General features: G+C 41.3%; 1 protein-coding gene across 1 annotated transcript; it reads right to left on the reverse strand.

Moving 5' to 3' along the window:
- Positions 1 to 1,653: 1,653 nt before the first annotated feature.
- RIC3 (RIC3 acetylcholine receptor chaperone) lies at positions 1,654 to 19,034 on the reverse strand. Its single transcript, XM_068685238.1, has 6 exons — positions 18,860 to 19,034; positions 15,147 to 15,370; positions 13,755 to 13,833; positions 11,755 to 11,848; positions 7,658 to 7,803; positions 1,654 to 6,540 (listed from the first exon to the last, which is right to left on the reverse strand). The coding sequence occupies exons 1-6, from the start codon at positions 18,990 to 18,992 to the stop codon at positions 6,047 to 6,049; spliced, it is 1,170 nt and encodes a 389-aa protein (XP_068541339.1). The 5' UTR covers positions 18,993 to 19,034; the 3' UTR covers positions 1,654 to 6,046.
- Positions 19,035 to 19,271: the final 237 nt, after the last annotated feature.

A 19,271-nucleotide genomic window follows, 5' to 3' on the forward strand; every position in this document is an offset into this window, starting at 1 on the left:
ATAGCAGAACATGGTACAAGTACACCAGTATAGTCAGGTTTGTTTTTACAGGGCCCATCACAGATGTGCTTGTTTCTCAGTGAGAAATCTTCCTTTCTCTTTTTCATTATATCTGCCCGGATCTGGAGGACAAGCGCCCATTTTGGCATTCATACAAGCACCTACCCCATACAGATAACCACACACCCCGTGTTTGCTATGGATGAGTTTATCCCTAAGCAATGCTCGCTGCCACGTAATCATGCATGTTTTCCTGTGTGTGCTTCCCACCCCGTGTGCTTGTCACCAGCTAGAAGGCACTGCTGCAAAGGTGTGTTTGGAAGCTCTGAAAAGCAGCTGCAGAACCGAAGTCCTTAAGATCCAGTTCTCCTTATAGTGAAGAAATAGCTCCTCCTGAAGGCAGAGAATGGGATCTGTGGCTCTTTAAGTTTGAACTTTTCAGGTGTTTGCATAGAAGAATAAAAGTTCTTTATTATGCTTGCTTCTAAGCCCAGAAAAAAAAATATTAAAAAAGAAATAATAAATTAAAGGAGTGCAGCTACAGAAAACAAAAGTGAAAAGAGGCTCCATGTACAGGTACGGAGCAGCTCCAGCATGCAAGTGAAGCAGTGATTATGTGCTGGGGAATGACAGGCGGTAGGATATTTCTTGGCAGAAAATTGGCATCCTGGTTATGTTGCATTATATTATAAGAACTGTGCCCATACCAATTGTTTTTATCCTCAACAGCTTTATTTGTGCATGGATTTCATCATGATGACATTTTTACCCATTTATTTCTGTGTAGGGCTTAATCCAAAGCCTGCTGTAACTGAAAGTTTCTCTTTAATTTCAGTTGTCTCGCCATAATGCCTTGTGTGCACATCTCTACAAGAGTCCTAATGCTTTCTTTTCTTTCTATATGGACTTACCTGAATTCATAGAAATTGGACATTATTGGCATGAATACTTCTGAAAGTGGATTTAGAAATGTGACCAAATTCTGCCCATACTTTGTTCATGCCAAACTGTTTGTCAGTGGAGAAACTGAGCTTTTCTATCAAATATGACACATAATTAAGAATGTCGTTATTACAACCAAACAGGGAAAAAATAATAATAATTAAAAAAAATGATAATAGTTGTCCATGTTTTAAGGAATAATACCAAACAACTGACCCTGCACAACAATTGGCAAAGCACATGCAAAGTTTCCCTAAGAAATAAGGTCAGTAAGAAACAAACCTCATTCAGTGGGTTAGTGTCAAATATATATATATATATAAAAAAAAAAAAGATAAATATTGGAGCTTTGTTAATTTTGTTAGTCTCTTAAAAGTGTAAAATTCTCTTTTTGTGGTTGAAATTAACAGTTTATATCTGTCTGTGAAGAAAAATGCAGCTTTGATTCTGAGTTATTTAAACTACTAGAAGTAGAAAATGGAGGTGCTACATGGATGCTTCTGGACCCACACAACAAAAAAGCAGTTCCATTGATTGTTTTTTATCCCCACAGTAAACACTTTCTAATTCATCCCTTTGCCTTTCTTAAATAAACCGATGATATCCAGTAACATTTGAGTATGTTATGGTCTTGTTTTCCTTTAAATTATATGGGGTTTAAAAACTGGAAAACAACAAAGGTGGCAAAAATTGTCTTAATCTTGTGAACCATTTTTATTTTATTTTTTTTTTTCATAAAACCTGTAACATGTTAGGACTGTTTGCACCAGATTGTCTTGTTCTTTTTTGAGTAGTTAAGTGTCTCACGTTGGTTCAGGTCTATATGGAGTCTTAGATAAACCTGCAAGAATGTGTTTTTTGAAGTATTTTTTTTAAAAAAGAAACTCTTTGGTATTCTGGAGTACATGTTTATTTACCAGGACGTACAATGACTGATTTCTTACTTTCACATAATTTACATAATTCATATAATTTCCATTATTTCTGTCATATAGTTTCCAGTGTGTCAATACTGAACATTGTGCAAAAATATTAAACTTAATTAGTTTGAAGCAACTATGTCTTTCCATACCCCGTGTCAGAGATACCTTAATAAATTACCTACACAGAATATGGAGGTTTTTAACATAAGGAGTTTCCAGTGTTGTTTTAGCTGTATTTTTACCTTTAATGCTAATACAAATTCCAAACAAAAATGATAACCATAAAAAGTGACGCGTCTACTGTCAGGTGTCTATTTGCTTTCTAGGAATCTGCCCCTCCCTAAAATTGGTGATGCTCCAAAGCTGATAAAAATTACCTGACTAGACCAATTTTTCCAGCTGTATTTGTACATTGGATCCTTGGTCTGTGTCATCTGATGTTGTATTACGTTTCTTTGAATTATGATATATAAAATATATATTTGATATATAAAAAACATTGCAAAATAGATCATTAATAGATCACTGATTTTTGATGCAAAGAGTCTAATAAACTTCTTACATGTTTATCTCTTACACAAGTATTATTTAATTAATAATCTTGTTTACAGCATTTTGGGGACCAGCACTGATCTTATATTTCATAGTTTATTTTTTGATCCCATAGAACGCCTGTAATTACTTGTAACCATTAACAAATACCCGGGAATAATTAGCACTTCTGTGGTAGTGAATGTTTTATCAGATATTTAATTTGAACAGTGTGCTATTTATTTTAGCACTAATAAAAAGTACAACCACTTATTTCTTTTTTAAGACACACTGCAAGTAGAGGAGCATGTGCTGTTAATCAGCCCAACTGCTTTCAGTGGGATTCCATCAGAGCTTCCATATTTATTCCTGTGTCCCAGGTTTGATCATGTTCTGACCCGTGATTTTGATTTAAGAGAATTTCTTGGCAGAATCCTAATTTTATTTAAATAAACCCTTCTTCAAATTACAACTGCTCTCTGCTAAAAATGAGCAATTAATAATTGAGAATGCTGGGCGCGCTTCAGAGGTGATGCCTTTCTAAAACACATAAATACACGCTTCTGTTTCAGGAGCTGAAGCAAAGAAAAGGAAGCGTCAGATAAACAGGGGCAGTATTAGTTTGAAGGCTCCTGGTAAGCCACGACGTATCACTGCCCACATCCTAAGAGCACTTACTGGTACTCTCCACGGGGCTGCCAAGGTGATCAAGACCTCAAGATTGAGCTGTTCAGGCTCTTTGGCACCGCACTGTCAACCTGCATTACTCTCATTTCTGCCTGTTGGTGCTGCAAAGGAATATGAAGCAATTGTCTGTCTCACGGGCATTGAAAGGAGTCCTGACAACTGGTCTCTGTGCTCGGAGGGGAACCTTTGGTTATTATTATTTTTAAATGTGGAAGGACCAAGGTCAAAAACCAGACTGGATGTAGGAGTTAAATTTTTTTTTTTTATTAGTTTCAAAGATTAGTATGTCACACGTCAGTTTCTTGATATTTATGCTGCCAATACAAGGATAATTTAACTACCAGGGCAAAGTGGAACAGCTCCAAAGGATGTATGAATTGGTTAGGCCACCCCTGGGGGACGGCGGAGGTTCATGGTCCTTGCTCCAGGTCAGTGTGAGGATTTATAAATGCCTCCCACTACTGTAGTGAGTGTCATTATCACAGGCCGCCTTTATCCCTAGCTTCTACAAGGCAAGGCTGGGACAGCCCTGAAAGTGCTTGACGAATTCCTACTGACATTTATAAACTGAGTGACCTCCAAGTCTGGAATTAATTGTTGTAGGGACAAGTCTTCCCTTTGGCATTCCTGGTGTTTGGCCAAAGCAGCTCTCTGCTTAGCCAGGCTGTGTGTGGCAGCAGGGGCCTCACTGTCCCTCTGCTACGCTTAGAAACTGGAATTTCTTCTAGGCCGACGGGTGCCTAAAATGCTGGGGCTTTGCTATTCCTTAGTGCCTGTGGTGATCTGGCCCTTAGTTTATCGTCATCTATTCTCCTTTCAGAAAACCTCATGTCAAAATACACTGTTAAAAACTATGCTGTTTTACAAGCGTCGCTCCCTTCCCTTTTTCAAGAGGTGTTCGTGTTACCTCCCTGGCTGCTGGCTCTGCCTCTGCAGTACCCGAGTCGTTACTAATGCAGCACTCAGCAGCCAGGTAGATACAATAAAATTTTGGGGTGTCTTCACAGTCAGAGCTGCCTCCAGGCCTGGTCAGCCTACGTGTTTAGCCAAGACGGAAACACTGGCCATCAGAGGCCACGGGACTACTTATCTGTATCCCACATGAGTGTGCATAATCCAGCACAATGCACACAAATAGTGACTCGCTGGATATTGTCCGGAGTTGAACTGTCCTTCAGAGCAGGAGCATTTGGATGCAGTCTGCAGGAGTTTCACAATGAACGCACTTTGCAGTGCGGACTTTGTTGTTCACAACAATTTACCACGTTTTAGCTTCTTGAAGTATGAAAACAGCTAAAAATTCTACCCTACGCTTTACGTGTAACACCACTTTTTCACGTGTTTACAATATCTTGCACAAAGTTAAATGTACAAATTTAAAGGAAGCAATGACTTTTTAAAATTTCATATACCTTTATAAGCTGTTGGCATTTGAAGCACGACATGAGCACATATTTATATAGACAGGTAAAATCTTCTAAGTCCGTATTTCTGTGAGCTGCAGCAGAGTTAAGATAGCAATTATCAATTGCTATTCTCACCTGCAGAGATTCTGGCTTGGACAGAAGCACTGCACTCATGGGTGTTGTGAAGGCCCAGCAGGGATTCCCAGCGACACGAGCTCAGCTCAGAGACAGGGCTCGAACTACTGAGACAGTGAAGAGAGAAGGACAGTGTTGAGGGGCTCCAGGAAACAAAAAATAAAAGTTGGTCTACAGAATGATTTTAAAAGACATACACTCCTAGTAAAACAGAGTACTCAATATATTTCCTCTATTTTCAGTCTTCCATTACTATGAACATATTTTTGGTCTTTATTCCTTAATTCTCTAAGCAGGAATTCTTTACGAATAAGATACTACGATGTAGACATTGGGCCACAGTTGTCACCTGGAAAACAAATCAGTGCTAACAAAACCAAAAGAGATGCCTCAAAGGCAGACATCCACCGAACAACAAACCCAATCTGAGTGTGCAGGGCAAAATGCTTTTTTTATACTCCAGATACGCCCTGGTGATCTGGGGATACAGCTGGCACATAGTGGTACATGTGTGTTTTGTTAAACATAGATATGCACGGATTCCAATGAGCCGCTCAGTGTACTTCCAGTACTTCCAAAGTTCAAGAGCAAATCACCAGGGATATTTTAAATGTTCTACAACACGATGCACGGGCTGATTCCTGTGCCCATCTGGGAGTTTCAGCAAGTCATTTCACCATGGCTATGGCAAAGACAAAGAAAACACATTATGCTTCAGTCTTGCTTATGCTTTTCTTGGGACGCAAAAAAGGTTACGCTACTGGTCTTACAGCATTAAATAAACTGGGAAATGGGCTGTGGGTTGTGGTAGCATTTAAGTTTTATAAATTGTAGCAACAGCAGTTTCTTGGGCTTCCAGCAGCAATGACGCAGTGGAGAAAGAACGACTTGTGTGACTATGGTCTGTTTTGCTGATCGGTTAAGAGTAAGAAGGCATACTTTCTCCTCCAGCTTCATGATAATCTCTTAACTATATCTGAATTTGATTCGTTTCCATAATAGGTAACACCAAAAAAAAAAAGAGATTTTTTTTTTAGGAAAAAGACATCTGATTTACTCTTGGCAAAAAAACAAACAAACAAACAAAAAAACAAAAAACACAAACCCTGCTTGTTCAGAAATGAGAAAGAAAAAAAAAAAAAAAAAACACACAAATATAGGAATGGAATAATCTTCTTCGAGGTATCAGTTTCCAAAAGGAAGGACAAAGTGCTCCTGGCAAGGTAGTGATAAGTTGACATGACTGCATGAAAAAGGGTGTTGGCTTGCAGTTGGGGTGGATGATGTGATTGTTACTGTGGGAATCGAATTCGTACACAGAGATGAATAAAGAATTCTCTTCTTCAGAAGCAAAAATCACACAAACTGACAGTTTATGACCTTTAGTGTCACCACCTGGATGACATTCACATATTGTCACTGTTACTCATGTCCTTTTGTGTTGCGCTTTCTCAGCATGCCTGTTTCACCTGAATCGCCAGCTTTTTGCTTTTTCAGTGCTGCATTTTCATTGTCGGACTCCATGAACAGGTCCTCTGAGGCTGGCTCTTCTGCTTCACTGCAGCTCTCTGAGTGGAATACAGCATTCTCCGCGATAACAGCAGGATCCTCCTCCTCCTCGTAGCAGTAACAACACTCCTCAGTGCTCTGGCTGTCATGATGGTCCCTCTCCTCTTCACTGATGCCAGTTCCCTCATCCTTTTTCTGCTTTAAATCGTGGCTGTCCCTCCCCATGGTGAGGCCAGAGAGTAGGGTTTCATTGCACAGGTAATCCTCATCTTCCATGCCCTCCATTCTTTCGGCCAGTTCTTCTGCAGAGGGCTGGCTGAGATCGGGATAATCTACCAGGATTGTTTCCCGCTTGCGCTTGAAGCAATCGGAATGATCATAGATGGGATAGGTCTCTTCTGGGTAACCTTAGGAATAAAGTGACGTGGTTTGAAACGTTAACAAGAGTTTTAAAATGGTACTGATTTCAGTGATGGATGCCAAAGTGTTATAACAATTGTTTTTAGCACTGACAGTATAAGTGGCATTATAAGTGGCATCTATTTAATTGCATGGCAAGAACGTGCGAAACGTGACTCCTTGGAAGATGATGACAAAACCCCCACTGACTTTTAGGGAGCCAGGATTTCAACCCAGTTGTTCAGGAATGACTATCTGAGCTTTGCTGAAAGCTGTGGCAGCTAATGGGTGAAAATTGTGTTTTAGATCTTTAAATATATTCTTTTTTTGTTGTTTTCCCTGTCTACAGATTTTTAAGACTTTGGCAATAAATGGCATATTATTTATAAAGTTGGAAACCAGATATGAGTCAATGCCTTTGTGCATTTCATTTTATAGAATGGATCATGAACTTGATTTAAGAAAACAGCGCTTGAGGCAGCTGTTTATGCTTTATACTTTGAATCATTTTTGAAAGCTTCCTAAGGAGCACAGAATTAAGTCTGCATAAAGATGCATTTAGAATTCGGAAAGCAAACAGCTCAGCCAGGATGTCTTGAAAACACATTCATGTGACAAGTAAACAGCAAGGAACAGAAAGGACATTACAATGAGGAATCTTTAAAAGACAGGCTTCCTGGAGGTGACTTTTACAATACTGGAGCAAACAAATCGAAAATAAAAATTGTAAGTTCTCCAAAACATATTGGTTCAAATTTCCAAGGGTTTTAGGATTTTCTGTGAAATCTATCAAATAAAGGGAAAGATAAACCCACAGCAGCCAAGACTCAGCAGCAAATGAAGCATATGTGAATATTCACATGCCACTTTTGGCAGCAGACAGTGTAGTCTTTACACTAAAGAAAATGCTGGCTGACTCAGAAGCTTTTTTTTTTTTGCTTTTTTTTTTTTTTTTCCTTTTTTCTATTGTGGTTGGGAAAACAAATCACCTCTTGCAAAGTTCTGAGAACTTTCTGAATAGGAAGAATGAAGTTAGATTTTGAAAGGATTTTGGGTTTAAAGTAAAAAAGTAAAATTTGCTCAGTTTTTCTCATCAGGGTAGTGGTTAGAAAGCCTCTTGCTTACCTTCCCAGTCCTCCATGTAAGGAGCTTCTTCAGCTTCTTTCTCCGGAGAGGTGCCATCTACGAATTTGCCTTCTTTCATCACTCTAGTAATTTCTCGCAGCTGCTGAAGTAACCTTTTTTCCTGCTCTGTTGTAACATTTTGGGTCCTGGTAGAAAACATCAGGCAACAGAATTCAGACCGCTGTTACTCAGCCTGGAGAAGAGAAGGCCTTGGGGGCACCTTACAGGGGCCTGCCAGTGCTTAAAGGGGGCCTGCAGGAAAGCTGGGACTCCCTGACTCTTTATCAGGGAGTGCCGTGGTAGGACAAGGGGGAATGGTTTTAAACTAAAAGAGGGTAGATTTAGATAAGCGACATGGAAGAAATTATTCAAGAGTTATGATACAGAAGACACTACAGAAATTCCTGGTCTTTAAGTGAGAATTAGAGACCTGAGTCCTGTTTGAAGCGTTGTAGGAAAATGTAAATCAGAACCTAGGCAACATTTTAAATAAAATCATAGAATGTGGGCCTAATCAAAATGTCTCACACAAACATTAGTCTGAAGAGTCTAACGCTGCCCTAATTATGACCATTAAAGGGATTAAATTTGCAAGGCCTCACTGAGAAATAAGCCAGTTGTTACAGATAGACCCAAAGATTAGATAGACGTTATATCAAACAGATTCAACAGTAATGCCTGATTTGGAGGAGCAGGTTTAAAAATGCTAAGAGTGTGTTACACTTAGTTTTAACTTGCCCTTAAGAATCAGAGGGAGGTTTTTTATCAGATTAAAAGCAAAGTATAATTTTGACTGGTTTTACACGGATGATTCTAGTGATTACTACGAGTCATAAGAAAATGATTCCAAAATGATAGGTAATACAACCACTGTTATAACAAAATGATTCCAACAGGTAAGATTATGTAGTTATTACATCCTGTTTTCACTGAAAAACAAAAATCTCATGAAAATCTTACAGGCAAAAAAAGATTTGGAGGGTAGAAGGCCTGAGGTCTACCAAGCCCTCAGGAGGTTACAGTAAGAAAGATCAGTGGCTGTACTTTGGGGAGAAAATGGTTCTGACTGTTTTGCTTGTTTCATCTTGTGTTTCATGTTGTTCTTGAGAGGGTGTTTGATCTCTCTGTAAGTACTAACTCAAGCTCATCATGGAACCGAGACATTGCTCGGGCTCTCTTCTGAATCCTGCTGTGTTTTAGGCAGGATCCATATAGCCCCTACACAGGGGGTTCAGAGGGGCTGGCTCTGGACACGCACAGTGTTGAGCTGTAGGTGGTATGTGAGGGTGGACAGATGATTTCTGATGATCTCCAGACCAGACAGATAATCTCCAAGATGATTTTATCTAAAGTAGACAGCTGCTTAGTGAATCTTAGGGGTTAGACGGGGAGGTGGAGGTGGAAACTGATAAATGATTTTGGATTTAGGTACAAATTTCTTTGTAAACCTTGTGTCAGGTGCCAAAATTCTCATAAACTTGAAAACCTGCAGCATCCATATTTTTTTCCTCTTGTTAGAATGGAGCAGCACCTTAACAGGTATTCATGCTACTCTGCATACACAGGAATGATGATGACACACAACAGTTACTCCGCTGGAGGCAGTAGTGCCATTCTGGTTTAAAACCAAAGACATTAGCATCGTGCTGCTGGTTTGTGCAGTGGTGATCCACGTGTGGAGCATGGGCTGGTTTTTGTGCAGTCCCACCCACCCTCGTCTGGTAACAGACTGTAGCTTGGGAGCCGGCTGTCTTGTATCACTAGCAGCTATCCAGATATTTGAGGCAGAGCAAGGCTGAAATGCCAGAAATCTGGTTCTTGCCACCTCTCCGTGCTTCCCCCGAAGGGGTTGCCTCCCAGTTTGTGAAGATGACGCAGTCCCAGCGCTATGTGGAGGCTGCCCTGAGTCCCATCAAGGTGTGTGGCAGTTTCTGGCGCAGAACAAGCAGCGGTGTGAGATGGCATCTTCCCAAAAGCCTGGGTTATGCAGATGAAGAATCTGAGATGTGAATTAACTGGCACATGAAAAGAACTGGTTTCATCAGCTAGCTGCCTTTGACAGAAGCTGTAATAGAACTGCCAAACTTATCCTCCTTTCCTAGACAAAAGTGTATGTAATTTGAATATATATCACCTGCATAACGACAGACAGATCTGTCTGTTTAGCACTAGCTCAAATAATAGGCTCAATCAATGCAGCTGCCTAACAGTGGCATTTCGTGCAGGAATTCGTAACGAGCTGGATATTCCCATCAGAACGCCCTGCTTTCTTTCTGCAACACAAGGTCTCTGTGAGTACGTCACAGCTCCATTCCGACTCCAGATACCTTGCTTAAGAGAAGAATTTCCCTGTAGATAGGGAAAACCAAAGCCCGTGCGATATTTCTACTTCAGTTAAAGTCTTCAGGAACTGGAGGATGCTGGCAACGTGTAAGACATCTGGCTGCCTGCATACGGGAGATTTACCAGGATACAACGTACTCTTAAAAACTAACAGGACAGATGCACAACGTTTACAGCTTAAGAAAAGGCCATCGTTTTTGCCCTTTGTATCTCCAGCAAAGCTGTTTTCATAGTGTCAGTGCTTACACTGAATCCCAAAGTACTCACTAGCAGGTAAAGTTCTCATGAGCTCTCATGACTGTAGTGAATATCCATAATCTAAGGTGCTGTCTCAGACATGTCAACTGTTTCATGGGTTTTTGTTTTTTCTTTCTTCATGATCTTAAAATAATCATTATTAAAATGCACTATATTGCATTTTAAAATTGCACCCAAAATTGCATCCTACAGAATACGATCTTTCTCTCTCAAAAGCTTCAAAGCTTGGCTGTATTTGAAAAACAGCTCCATTTAGAGGTGCTTTCTCCCCTCTTTTAAAGGGAGGCTATACACAAAATTCACTATTAGGTCCAGTTTCTGATTTTCCCTGAGTTCTCTAGATCTGTGTATATAAATAGTTCGGGTGAACAAAGAAGGGAAGTTCTACTAAATAAAGGCTCTCAGCCAATTGCACTGAGAGGAACAAATACTGGATCAGGCCCTAAACCCATTTTATCAGTAAAAAATGCCCTATACTGAGCTATTTGCCCCTATATCTGGGCAGAACATAAGCCTTTCTGGCAGCTTAAAGGTAAGCATAAAGCCCTGCATTAGCTCTTTAAAACAGAGCTGAGTAAGGATAGTGGAAACAGTGTCCTTGTGTTTCACTTGCTGGTTTAGGGGTTCTCCCACTGCACCTTTGCCTAAACCAGGCAAGTTTGGCACCTCGCCGTGCTGAAATGACTACAGCCACAACAGAGCTCAAGGTGCAACGTGGACAAAACTACGTGCTCACGGAGGTCATTTTTTGAAGCAAAATGGATATAACGTACAAGTCCAGCACAGAATTGTTTCTACAGAATGGTTTAAAATAGAGGCATTCACTGATCCAAAGAACGTGGTCAATTTGCTCTCAGTGTTTCTTTATAATGTTGACTAGTGATCTCAGATTTATGGCAAACAAGAATAAACAAATGTTTAAATCCCGATTTTACAACTCTTCTGTATTTCTAAGGAAATGCATGGATTTACTGGTTATGAAATCAGGTTATTACACAATTCTGACCCTAAACAAATATTTTATAGAGATATTAACAGACATTTACATAGATTATCACATCATTTCTATTTATAAAAAGAAAATAGTAATCCATTGCACTGGAAAATACCCTAAAACAAATGGCTCTCTTGGGAATCATTCAGAAAATGACATTGGCCAGATAAAACAGGTTGTTTTTTGCACCTCAAATACAGACGTTTCATTTTCTGTTTAGACGTAGCTATCATTATTTTCCAAATACTGCAGTATACAAAAGTGGGAGGAGAGAGATGGTTGCTCTTCTGCTTAAGGAAAGTGTAGTTGGAAAGAATGATTTATTACAAATATAGGCCCTGAAAAGAGAAAGACTGCTGAACAAAAATGCATGATGTTTAAAATCAATTTTCTACAGTTTGAAGCAGAAATAATAATGCTATTTTAACATAGTCAATGTAAGAAAGTTCAATTTTAAGTCAGGGAAGAATTGTACCTTAATACGCTGTATTTTGAAACATACCTGTCACAGTTAGGGCCTACTCTGTTGATTAATTTTTCCATAGCTTCTTCGGTCTCTCTCAGTTTTTCCTGGAGCTGGGTGAGCTCATAGTCAGCTGTAAAACAAAGAAAGTCCCAAGATCTGTCAGTAGGAGCTTTCAAAATGTACATGTGTATATATATATATATATATATATATATTTTATTATTTTTTCTAAGGCAACCAAAGGTAGGTCAGCTATGTGGTGCAAAATCAATAGTTCTTGTGGAGTTTACCTGTTAAGTCTTTGGGAACAGAGGTCACTTGAGCATTTTTTAATGAGTCTAAAGTTTGAGAAATCACATCTTTGTCAAATAGAGTAACGTTCATGGGCTTGGTGGCATCTGACTCTTTAAAGGTTTTCCAGGGTAGGCAGCAAGGGCTAATGGTTGGTCAGGCTTACTGGGCTGCATATCAACTAGCCACATGACTATGGAGAGCAAAGCACCATTTTTTTGTGGTTGCACCTTTTTCTAAACATGTGTCCGTAGTACAATAGTGTGCACGCCTGCATACGTGCAGGAACACCCATACTGGCTTTATTCTAGTCTACAGGGTTAACCGTAAAGATACCACAGCATGGACTTCAACAAAAATGCTTGAGCTCAAGCTCCTTTTTGGCATGCGTAGGTTATGCTGAAAATCCTGTAGCTGAGATGCCATTGTTACTGGCTGCAAAACAAATGCTGGGTAGGTTAACTATTCAGATGCTACAGACACACCTAGTTAAGCAGCACAAAGGCACAGTGAACCTCTGACATAGCAGCAATGGAGAAAACCATCCACAAACATCCTGATTTTGCAGAGATCTTTGTTCTGCAGAGAATGCGGTTATTATTTTGGATTCCAAAGACTTTAAAAATAGGTGAAGGGAACTTGGCAAAGAGAAAGGAAATTACCCTGTCCAAGTAACTAAGTAGTGACTGTCTTAGGTTCCTAGTCTAGCAATGGGTCCCCTGCTCTGCTGCTGACTGCAGCGAATGCTTCTGGAATACAAATGAAGAGCTCTAGAAAAAGGCAGAACCGCTTTCATCACTAGTTCTCTGAGCTGTCATGGTGGTAAATGTTTAACCTACTGCACAGCTAGTTTCTCTTACCAAGCATTAGAGAAAAAATTACAATTGCTGTTGCTAATTGCACAAAATTGGCAGGCACAGTGCAGTACAAGCGCACTGAAAATACAATGCATAGTACTGAGTGTGTTAGGTATTGCTAATACACACCTTCATGTCAAGATAATTACAGCTATGTTAAGAGCATTACCTTGCTGCTAGCACTTTCTATAAAACCTGAAGTGCTTTTCTTTCCTATCACAATTTAGCCAGCTAAACACAACACATTTAAATACCAATACGGTAACTAATACAATCTTTAAAAGTAAGTTTATTAATTTATCTAATAAATGCCTACAAATCGATAAATCTCTTAACTCAGTGATGTTTAGCTAAAATCACAGTAATATTTCAGATACTGTCTGCTTTCTTTACATTGTGCTCATCAAAACTTTGAACATTGCAAACAGGAAATTAAAAAATGGGGACAAGCCTGATGATGGCTAAGAATTTATAAATTAAAAATAGTAATAATGAAGCTAGCTTTTAACAATATCTTTATGTACTGTTACTAGAATATTACAGATTATAGAATAATTACAGATGGACATCCTATTGGCCATTTGTTAATTAAAAGTTATATTCGCTTTTCAACAAATAGGTGCAGTTAATTCAGAAAACCTCATGAAAACACATTGCTTCCAAGGGGGCTTCCAAGCTACTATTGTATATTCTCATTAGCAAAATAAGATTAGAACGTAATGGTGCAGTAATTCACTTTAACACTTGTTCCTTCCAGCACAGAGTCCTGGCTTGCTGCTAACACAGTGCAACAGCAGCTTTACAATGTGTCCAGAATGTGAAGACCCCAGTGAGACTGTGACTCTACAGTGAACAGCTACTCAGATACAACTTAGAAATAGAACTTACTGATTTTCCTCTTCATGTTTCCCGGTGCAGCAGTAGGGCATTTCCGTTCTCCAGCTGTAGTTTTTCCCTTGGAAGCCAGCTGTTAAGTGAAAAAAGTTGATCCCTGTATGAGTTACAGCAATAGCAATATGCAAGGCCCCAAGGCAAAAGAGTAAAGAAAAGGATAGAAAGCTAAAATTCTGCTAGGAACTAATCACAGAATAATATCCCCAGCAGCAAAAACAGGCAACTGTGAATGAGGCCTAGAATCTTCCCATCTGAAAACTCCTAAAAGATACTCGGAATATGTTACCTGAGGTTACCTGGAATTTTATATTAAAACATAATGAAAGTATAACTCACTAATAATAACTTAATTTTAGAACATTTATCTGTAACATCAAATGGCCTGATCTTGTAATTATTCTGTGTATAGGAGGGAAGAAATTATTATTCTGAAATAATTGTGAAAGAAAGTGAAAGGTTCTGAAGGACTTATACGCGACCCAACTTGTCTCTCTTGCAACGTTTTCTGCCATCTATTCCTTACCAACTTTGTACTTGCAGGAAATGTGGCTCTATACTGCTGGCTCTGTATAGAAGCTGCAGGCTCCCTATTTTTTTCCTTTTCTCTCTATTTGATCAGTTTACCCAATTTACCATGTTTCCTTGAGTCAGCCTGGGACTCTCTTTCTCTCCAGAGCAGGCTCTACTATTTGGACATTGGTCAGTCTGCCTTAAGCCCCAGCTCCAACAGGGAAAAAAAAATAAAAATCTGCAAGAGCTTGTCCCTTTCTCCTTCCTTCCACAGCAGCTCTCTGTAATCACCTACATGGATGTCACATCTGTGCCACAGAAAGCTAGAAGTTGACAATACGTGTGAAATATTTGAGTGGGACTTGGGCTGTATGTTTATTCCTCAGCCAGCTCCTTGCTGGTTCCAGTGGTCACAGCAACCTTACAAACTCCCCCTTTCCACCAACATGGTGCTTTTTTTCCACAAGGTATCCCATAATGGTCCTCCATCTCCCCCACTTTAAATGCATAACAAAATTCATGACATATACAGTATAAAGAATGTGTAATAATACATGATATAAAAGAATACTATTTGTGTATTCAAAATCAATCTAACATAAGAAAAGACGTCTGGATTTTCCAGTAGGAAAAATAAATCCTTTAAAATTTTCACAGCTCAGAGGCCAACGCAGGATCACAGCAACCCTTTGCTGCACTGTTACAGTATTTAAATGGCAAAAAGCACAGGATACGCCAATCTTTCAAGTACCAGTCAAAGGTCCAGCTTAAACATTTCTTTTGAGCAAACCTGAGATGAAATCTGGTACAGAAGTGGGACTAACATTTTTTTTTCAGTTTATGTATCCTTGACTTTTCAATGTATGTTGCTCTTACCTTAAATAAAATGTACAAGATATATAAGAAGATGCCAAATCCATATATAGGGATAATTTGCCCCACAAGACCTCTCCCAGTTCCACCAGCACTTCCGCCACCACCTCCACCGGCCTTGGCTTTGGCAACTGCTTCAGCGAGGTGAGACCTTGGAAAATGAGGGGTAGCTCGGCTGTCGGGGGTCGCCTGGTAATGCATCCTGGGTGGAAAGCGACCAGGCTTCCCTGAAAAAAAAACACAAAACAAAACAGAAACACAGCAATTATTTTTCTACTAATAATTTTCACCCGTTTACACGCAGCCTAAAACTGGAGCAGGTACAGCTGGTCTCTCTTCTCTAATTTTAAATGCACCACCGCTGATGAAAAAGGCAACCCACTGGACCATTACTAAGTCTGTAGAGTCAGTCCCCAGTCATTTACTATGTGCTAGGAGTTAGGTGAGCACAATTAATCTGTTGATTTTAGGAAGAGAGGAAGCTGGCACGGCAATTAACAAAGCACAGAGTTTACCAAGCATATGTACCCGTCCAAAGACACCACGGATCACCACCCCTAGCAGGGTGACCACCAACATTTGTACTTCTGCTCCTCTGCTCAAAAAATCACCACAACAGCCTTTTTTTTTCTTTTCTTTTTTTTTTTTCACTAGGATGCAAAGGTGTGCTAACGCATAAACCCAGCTGCAGTACTGATACGTGACTGCAGTGCTAGCCCAGTACAGATTTTCAGCTATTGTTGTTAAAATTGGCTTCACTCAACACAGAGGTGGCAGAATCTCACTGAAGCTCACACAGTTATTAAATCTCCTCGCTGCCACCAGTTCACCAATTTTTCTCCGAAATTCACAATGTTACTGCCCGCTGTACTTGACATCCTGCTCTCCACCTCTGTCCACTAAGGGGGCAGAAGTGAGCCCGTGGCCACGCTGCCCCAGGCCGGCTGCTGAGTGGCCACCCCTGCCAGGAAAGCAGAAAGCAGGTCTGGAATCACGCAGAAAATAACCAGCTAACCCCTGGAAGCACCCGGCTGCAGGTACCTTTATTGGAAGCGAGACAACAGAAGATTAGATTAAATTAGCATTTGCTCTTGCTAGGAAACACCATCACAGCTAAATTCCCGAGCACAGAAAATTACAGTAAACATATTAGGAAGCTGTATCAATAATTTGTGAAGGCCTGCTACTAAAACATTTTTCTTGTAGGTGATGACATGGATTTTTTGACTGCTGTAGGCTTTAATGACACTGAGCAGGAATGCCCCTCCGACCAAAAATGCTCTCAGGCGAGCTCAGGCTTAACTTTGAGGAAGCTGTTATTGAGCATTTTAATTTAGTGAATTATTCAAGGCCTGTGATGGAAATAAGAGCATCTTATTTACAAGAAAGTCCCATTGCTACAGCAGCAATGTCATGTAGGCCTTTGTAAAGCATTTTACATTCGTGCAGCCATTCTTTATTAATTAAAAAGAAAGGGAAGAGCACAGAAAACAACCGGCAAAGGTGAAGCTGTATTTAAAGGGATTCGTTTTCTCATTTTTCATGAGGCCTCCCTTCTGCTTTAAAAGATTCAATTCAGCCAAAAAGAATCAGGCCAAGGGGACACGTGCAAGTCGTTTCGTTATCCAAGGAATGTTGGAGTTTCACGGCTTCTGGTGCTGAACCTTCCCTGTTGAGCCCACACAAACAGCAGAGGCAAGTCAGATGTGCAGAACAGCTGTCAAATACATGGTACATAAATGGAAACGTGGAGAGATGTGGATGCCACTGTCCATTAAACAGCCTAACTGGTGCTATTTAAAAAAAATACCCTAACACGCTGGTAGGTGATGTTTGTCCAGATTCTGCATTTCCAGGGAAGGCACAAACCACTCCCAGATGGAGAGGGTGGCACACCCTTCATCGAAAAAATCAAGCGACGTCTCCGTCTGACCACAGACAGGCACGTGTTAGGTGCTTGTGTGCTGAGTGAATGAAAAAGCAACCTCTTTTTCAGACCGTCGTGGGAATTCAAATTGAAAGAGCTGCTGTGAGAACCAAAACTCAAGAGTTTCATACATTTTTCTCCTGTGCTCTGCTGGACTTTATTTGAAGAAGAGACGGGCTCGAAGCAAAGCTCATGCTAAGCAGGACATGCGAGTTTTCCCTCTGACAACCAGCAAGGTGTTAACACTGAATTCTCCATCTTGGGCTTCAAAAAATAAAAAAAAAATAAAAAAATCTTTTGCTCTTAGCAGCCTATTTTCATAAAACTTTCTGTCAAAGAGATGACTTGTGTAAAGGGTTCTCAGGCTGGAAATATTAACAGATGGAAAGACACATGGACTCCATGATCTTCTTAATTATCTTCCCTAAACTAGAAGTATCTGCCTTCTAGATATTCTTGTATAGCCTACGTGTTTGGTATGATAGTTTAGAATAATTTATAAAGAAATGTTTTCTTCACAGTTAACCTATTCTTTTTCAAGACAATGTCACACTGGTGCTTTTCTTTAACACCTTCTAATTCCCCAAACAATTAGTCCTTTTTATAACACTACAAACTCACATCCAGTTTGTTGTTGAGGTCTCTCCATTTCTATTAAAAACTATCACTAGACCCGTATTTTAGATTTATTTTCCGCATGTAGTCATTTGTATTTTTCTGTTCTGACTCTTTTTTTTTATAAATGAATACTTCTGAACCCGGCAGTGTGACATCAGGATGAGCCGGACAAACATCGTGCATTCCTGCTCTTTCGCTGGCATTTACAAAACGGCTCTAGCTGCGTTCCTAGAAATCACAGCGTTAGAAACCTGCTCAAAAAAGGTCAAAGAATAATTTTATAAATAATTTTGGAACGCTTACTTTGTATCACCACACAGCTGTTTTTAAGGGGCACAGTCAAAAGCTTTAACATTTTCATTGATTTTTGCAGGCGGAGGTGAAGGAGGAAAGCACAGAGACCACCCAAAACGGGGCCATCTCACTTTCCTTCACGTAAGGACACCTGCCAGCAGCCAAAGCGTGCCCTGCACAACTCCCAGCTGGGCAAAGGAGCCGCCTGAGGCCCCGTGTGCTTTCCTTGTAGGAGCTTTATTCTTTGTGACAGTGCAAACTGACCGCAGGTCTGGTGCCGTCGTCTGTAAGGCTTTGTGAACTGCCAACGTGGTTGTATGAAACGCATGACATCTATGACTGAGGGCTGACATTAGAAGCACTTTTAAAACCGGTGGCAGCTTGTTTTTCGGAGAGTTTTGGACACCTTCAGAGCTGAGGCCATGCAAGCGGGAGGACGGGGGGCACGCTGACCACAGGAGCATGGCGCGTGGACACGGCGTCTGGGGCACGGCAGTGGGAAACTAAGCGATGAGGAGATGAGGATGGTTTCACCGAGCTTTTATTTCTTACGAAAACCCCGGCAGCGCTCCAGCAACAGAAGGATGAAGCCTTGAAACGAAACGCCGCAGGGAAACGTTGGCTTTCGGCAACGCTGGCAGCACGCTGAGGGAGAGGAGAAACAAAACACCACCCCAACACCGCGAACAACCTGCTGTGAGAGAGAAGGGCCGAGAAAACCGGGGGCAGGCCCGGGAGAGGCACGAAACGTTGAGCCCCGCTCGGCTCCCTCAGCGGGCGGCCCCTCAGCCCCGGGCAGCCCCGGGCAGCCCCCGGCAGCCCCGGGTAGCCCCGGGCAGCCCCGTCCTCGCCCCGGCGGCCCTCAGCGGGCTCTTACCGTCGGGCGGCGCGGCCCCGGGCTCCGTCCTCCCGCCGCCCCTTGGCAGCAGGGCCCTCGGCAGCAGGAGGGAGGCGCAGAGCACCAGGCACGACACGGCCGCCACCCGCCCGCAGCCCGCCGCCGGCGCCATGGCGGCCCTGAGGCGGCCGCGGGGCTCCGCGCAGGCGCCGTTGGCCGCGCGTGCGCTGGGCGGGAGGCTGAGGGGAGGCGGTGGACTACGCGCTTCCCATAGGGAAAAACAACCCAAAACAAGCATAAAACGAATAAAAGAACCTTACGCTGCCCCTTTTTTCCTCCCCCGGAGGTTTTTTTGCAGCGCCTGTGCGGGTGGAAGTGAAGGGAGGAAGGAGCCCGCAGCCCTCTGTGGCATCCCAGCAGAGCGGTGGGCGCTGCCCCAACAGGCTGTAAA

Source organism: Anas acuta, chromosome 5, assembly GCF_963932015.1.
Source record: "Anas acuta chromosome 5, bAnaAcu1.1, whole genome shotgun sequence".
Classification (NCBI taxonomy): domain Eukaryota; kingdom Metazoa; phylum Chordata; class Aves; order Anseriformes; family Anatidae; genus Anas; species Anas acuta.

What these genes read in the sequence shown, in the direction of transcription:
- RIC3 (XM_068685238.1), bottom strand. Translation starts at nt 18,992, where the DNA reads ATGGCGCCGGCGGCGGGCTGCGGGCGGGTGGCGGCCGTGTCGTGCCTG. An exon ending in CGGGGCCGCGCCGCCCGACG is followed by an intron (nt 15,371 to 18,859) that starts GTAAGAGCCCGC and finishes TTTTTTTTTCAG; the next exon opens with GGAAGCCTGGTCGCTTTCCA. An exon ending in TTACATGGAGGACTGGGAAG is followed by an intron (nt 6,541 to 7,657) that starts GTAAGCAAGAGG and finishes TTTATTCCTAAG; the next exon opens with GTTACCCAGAAGAGACCTAT.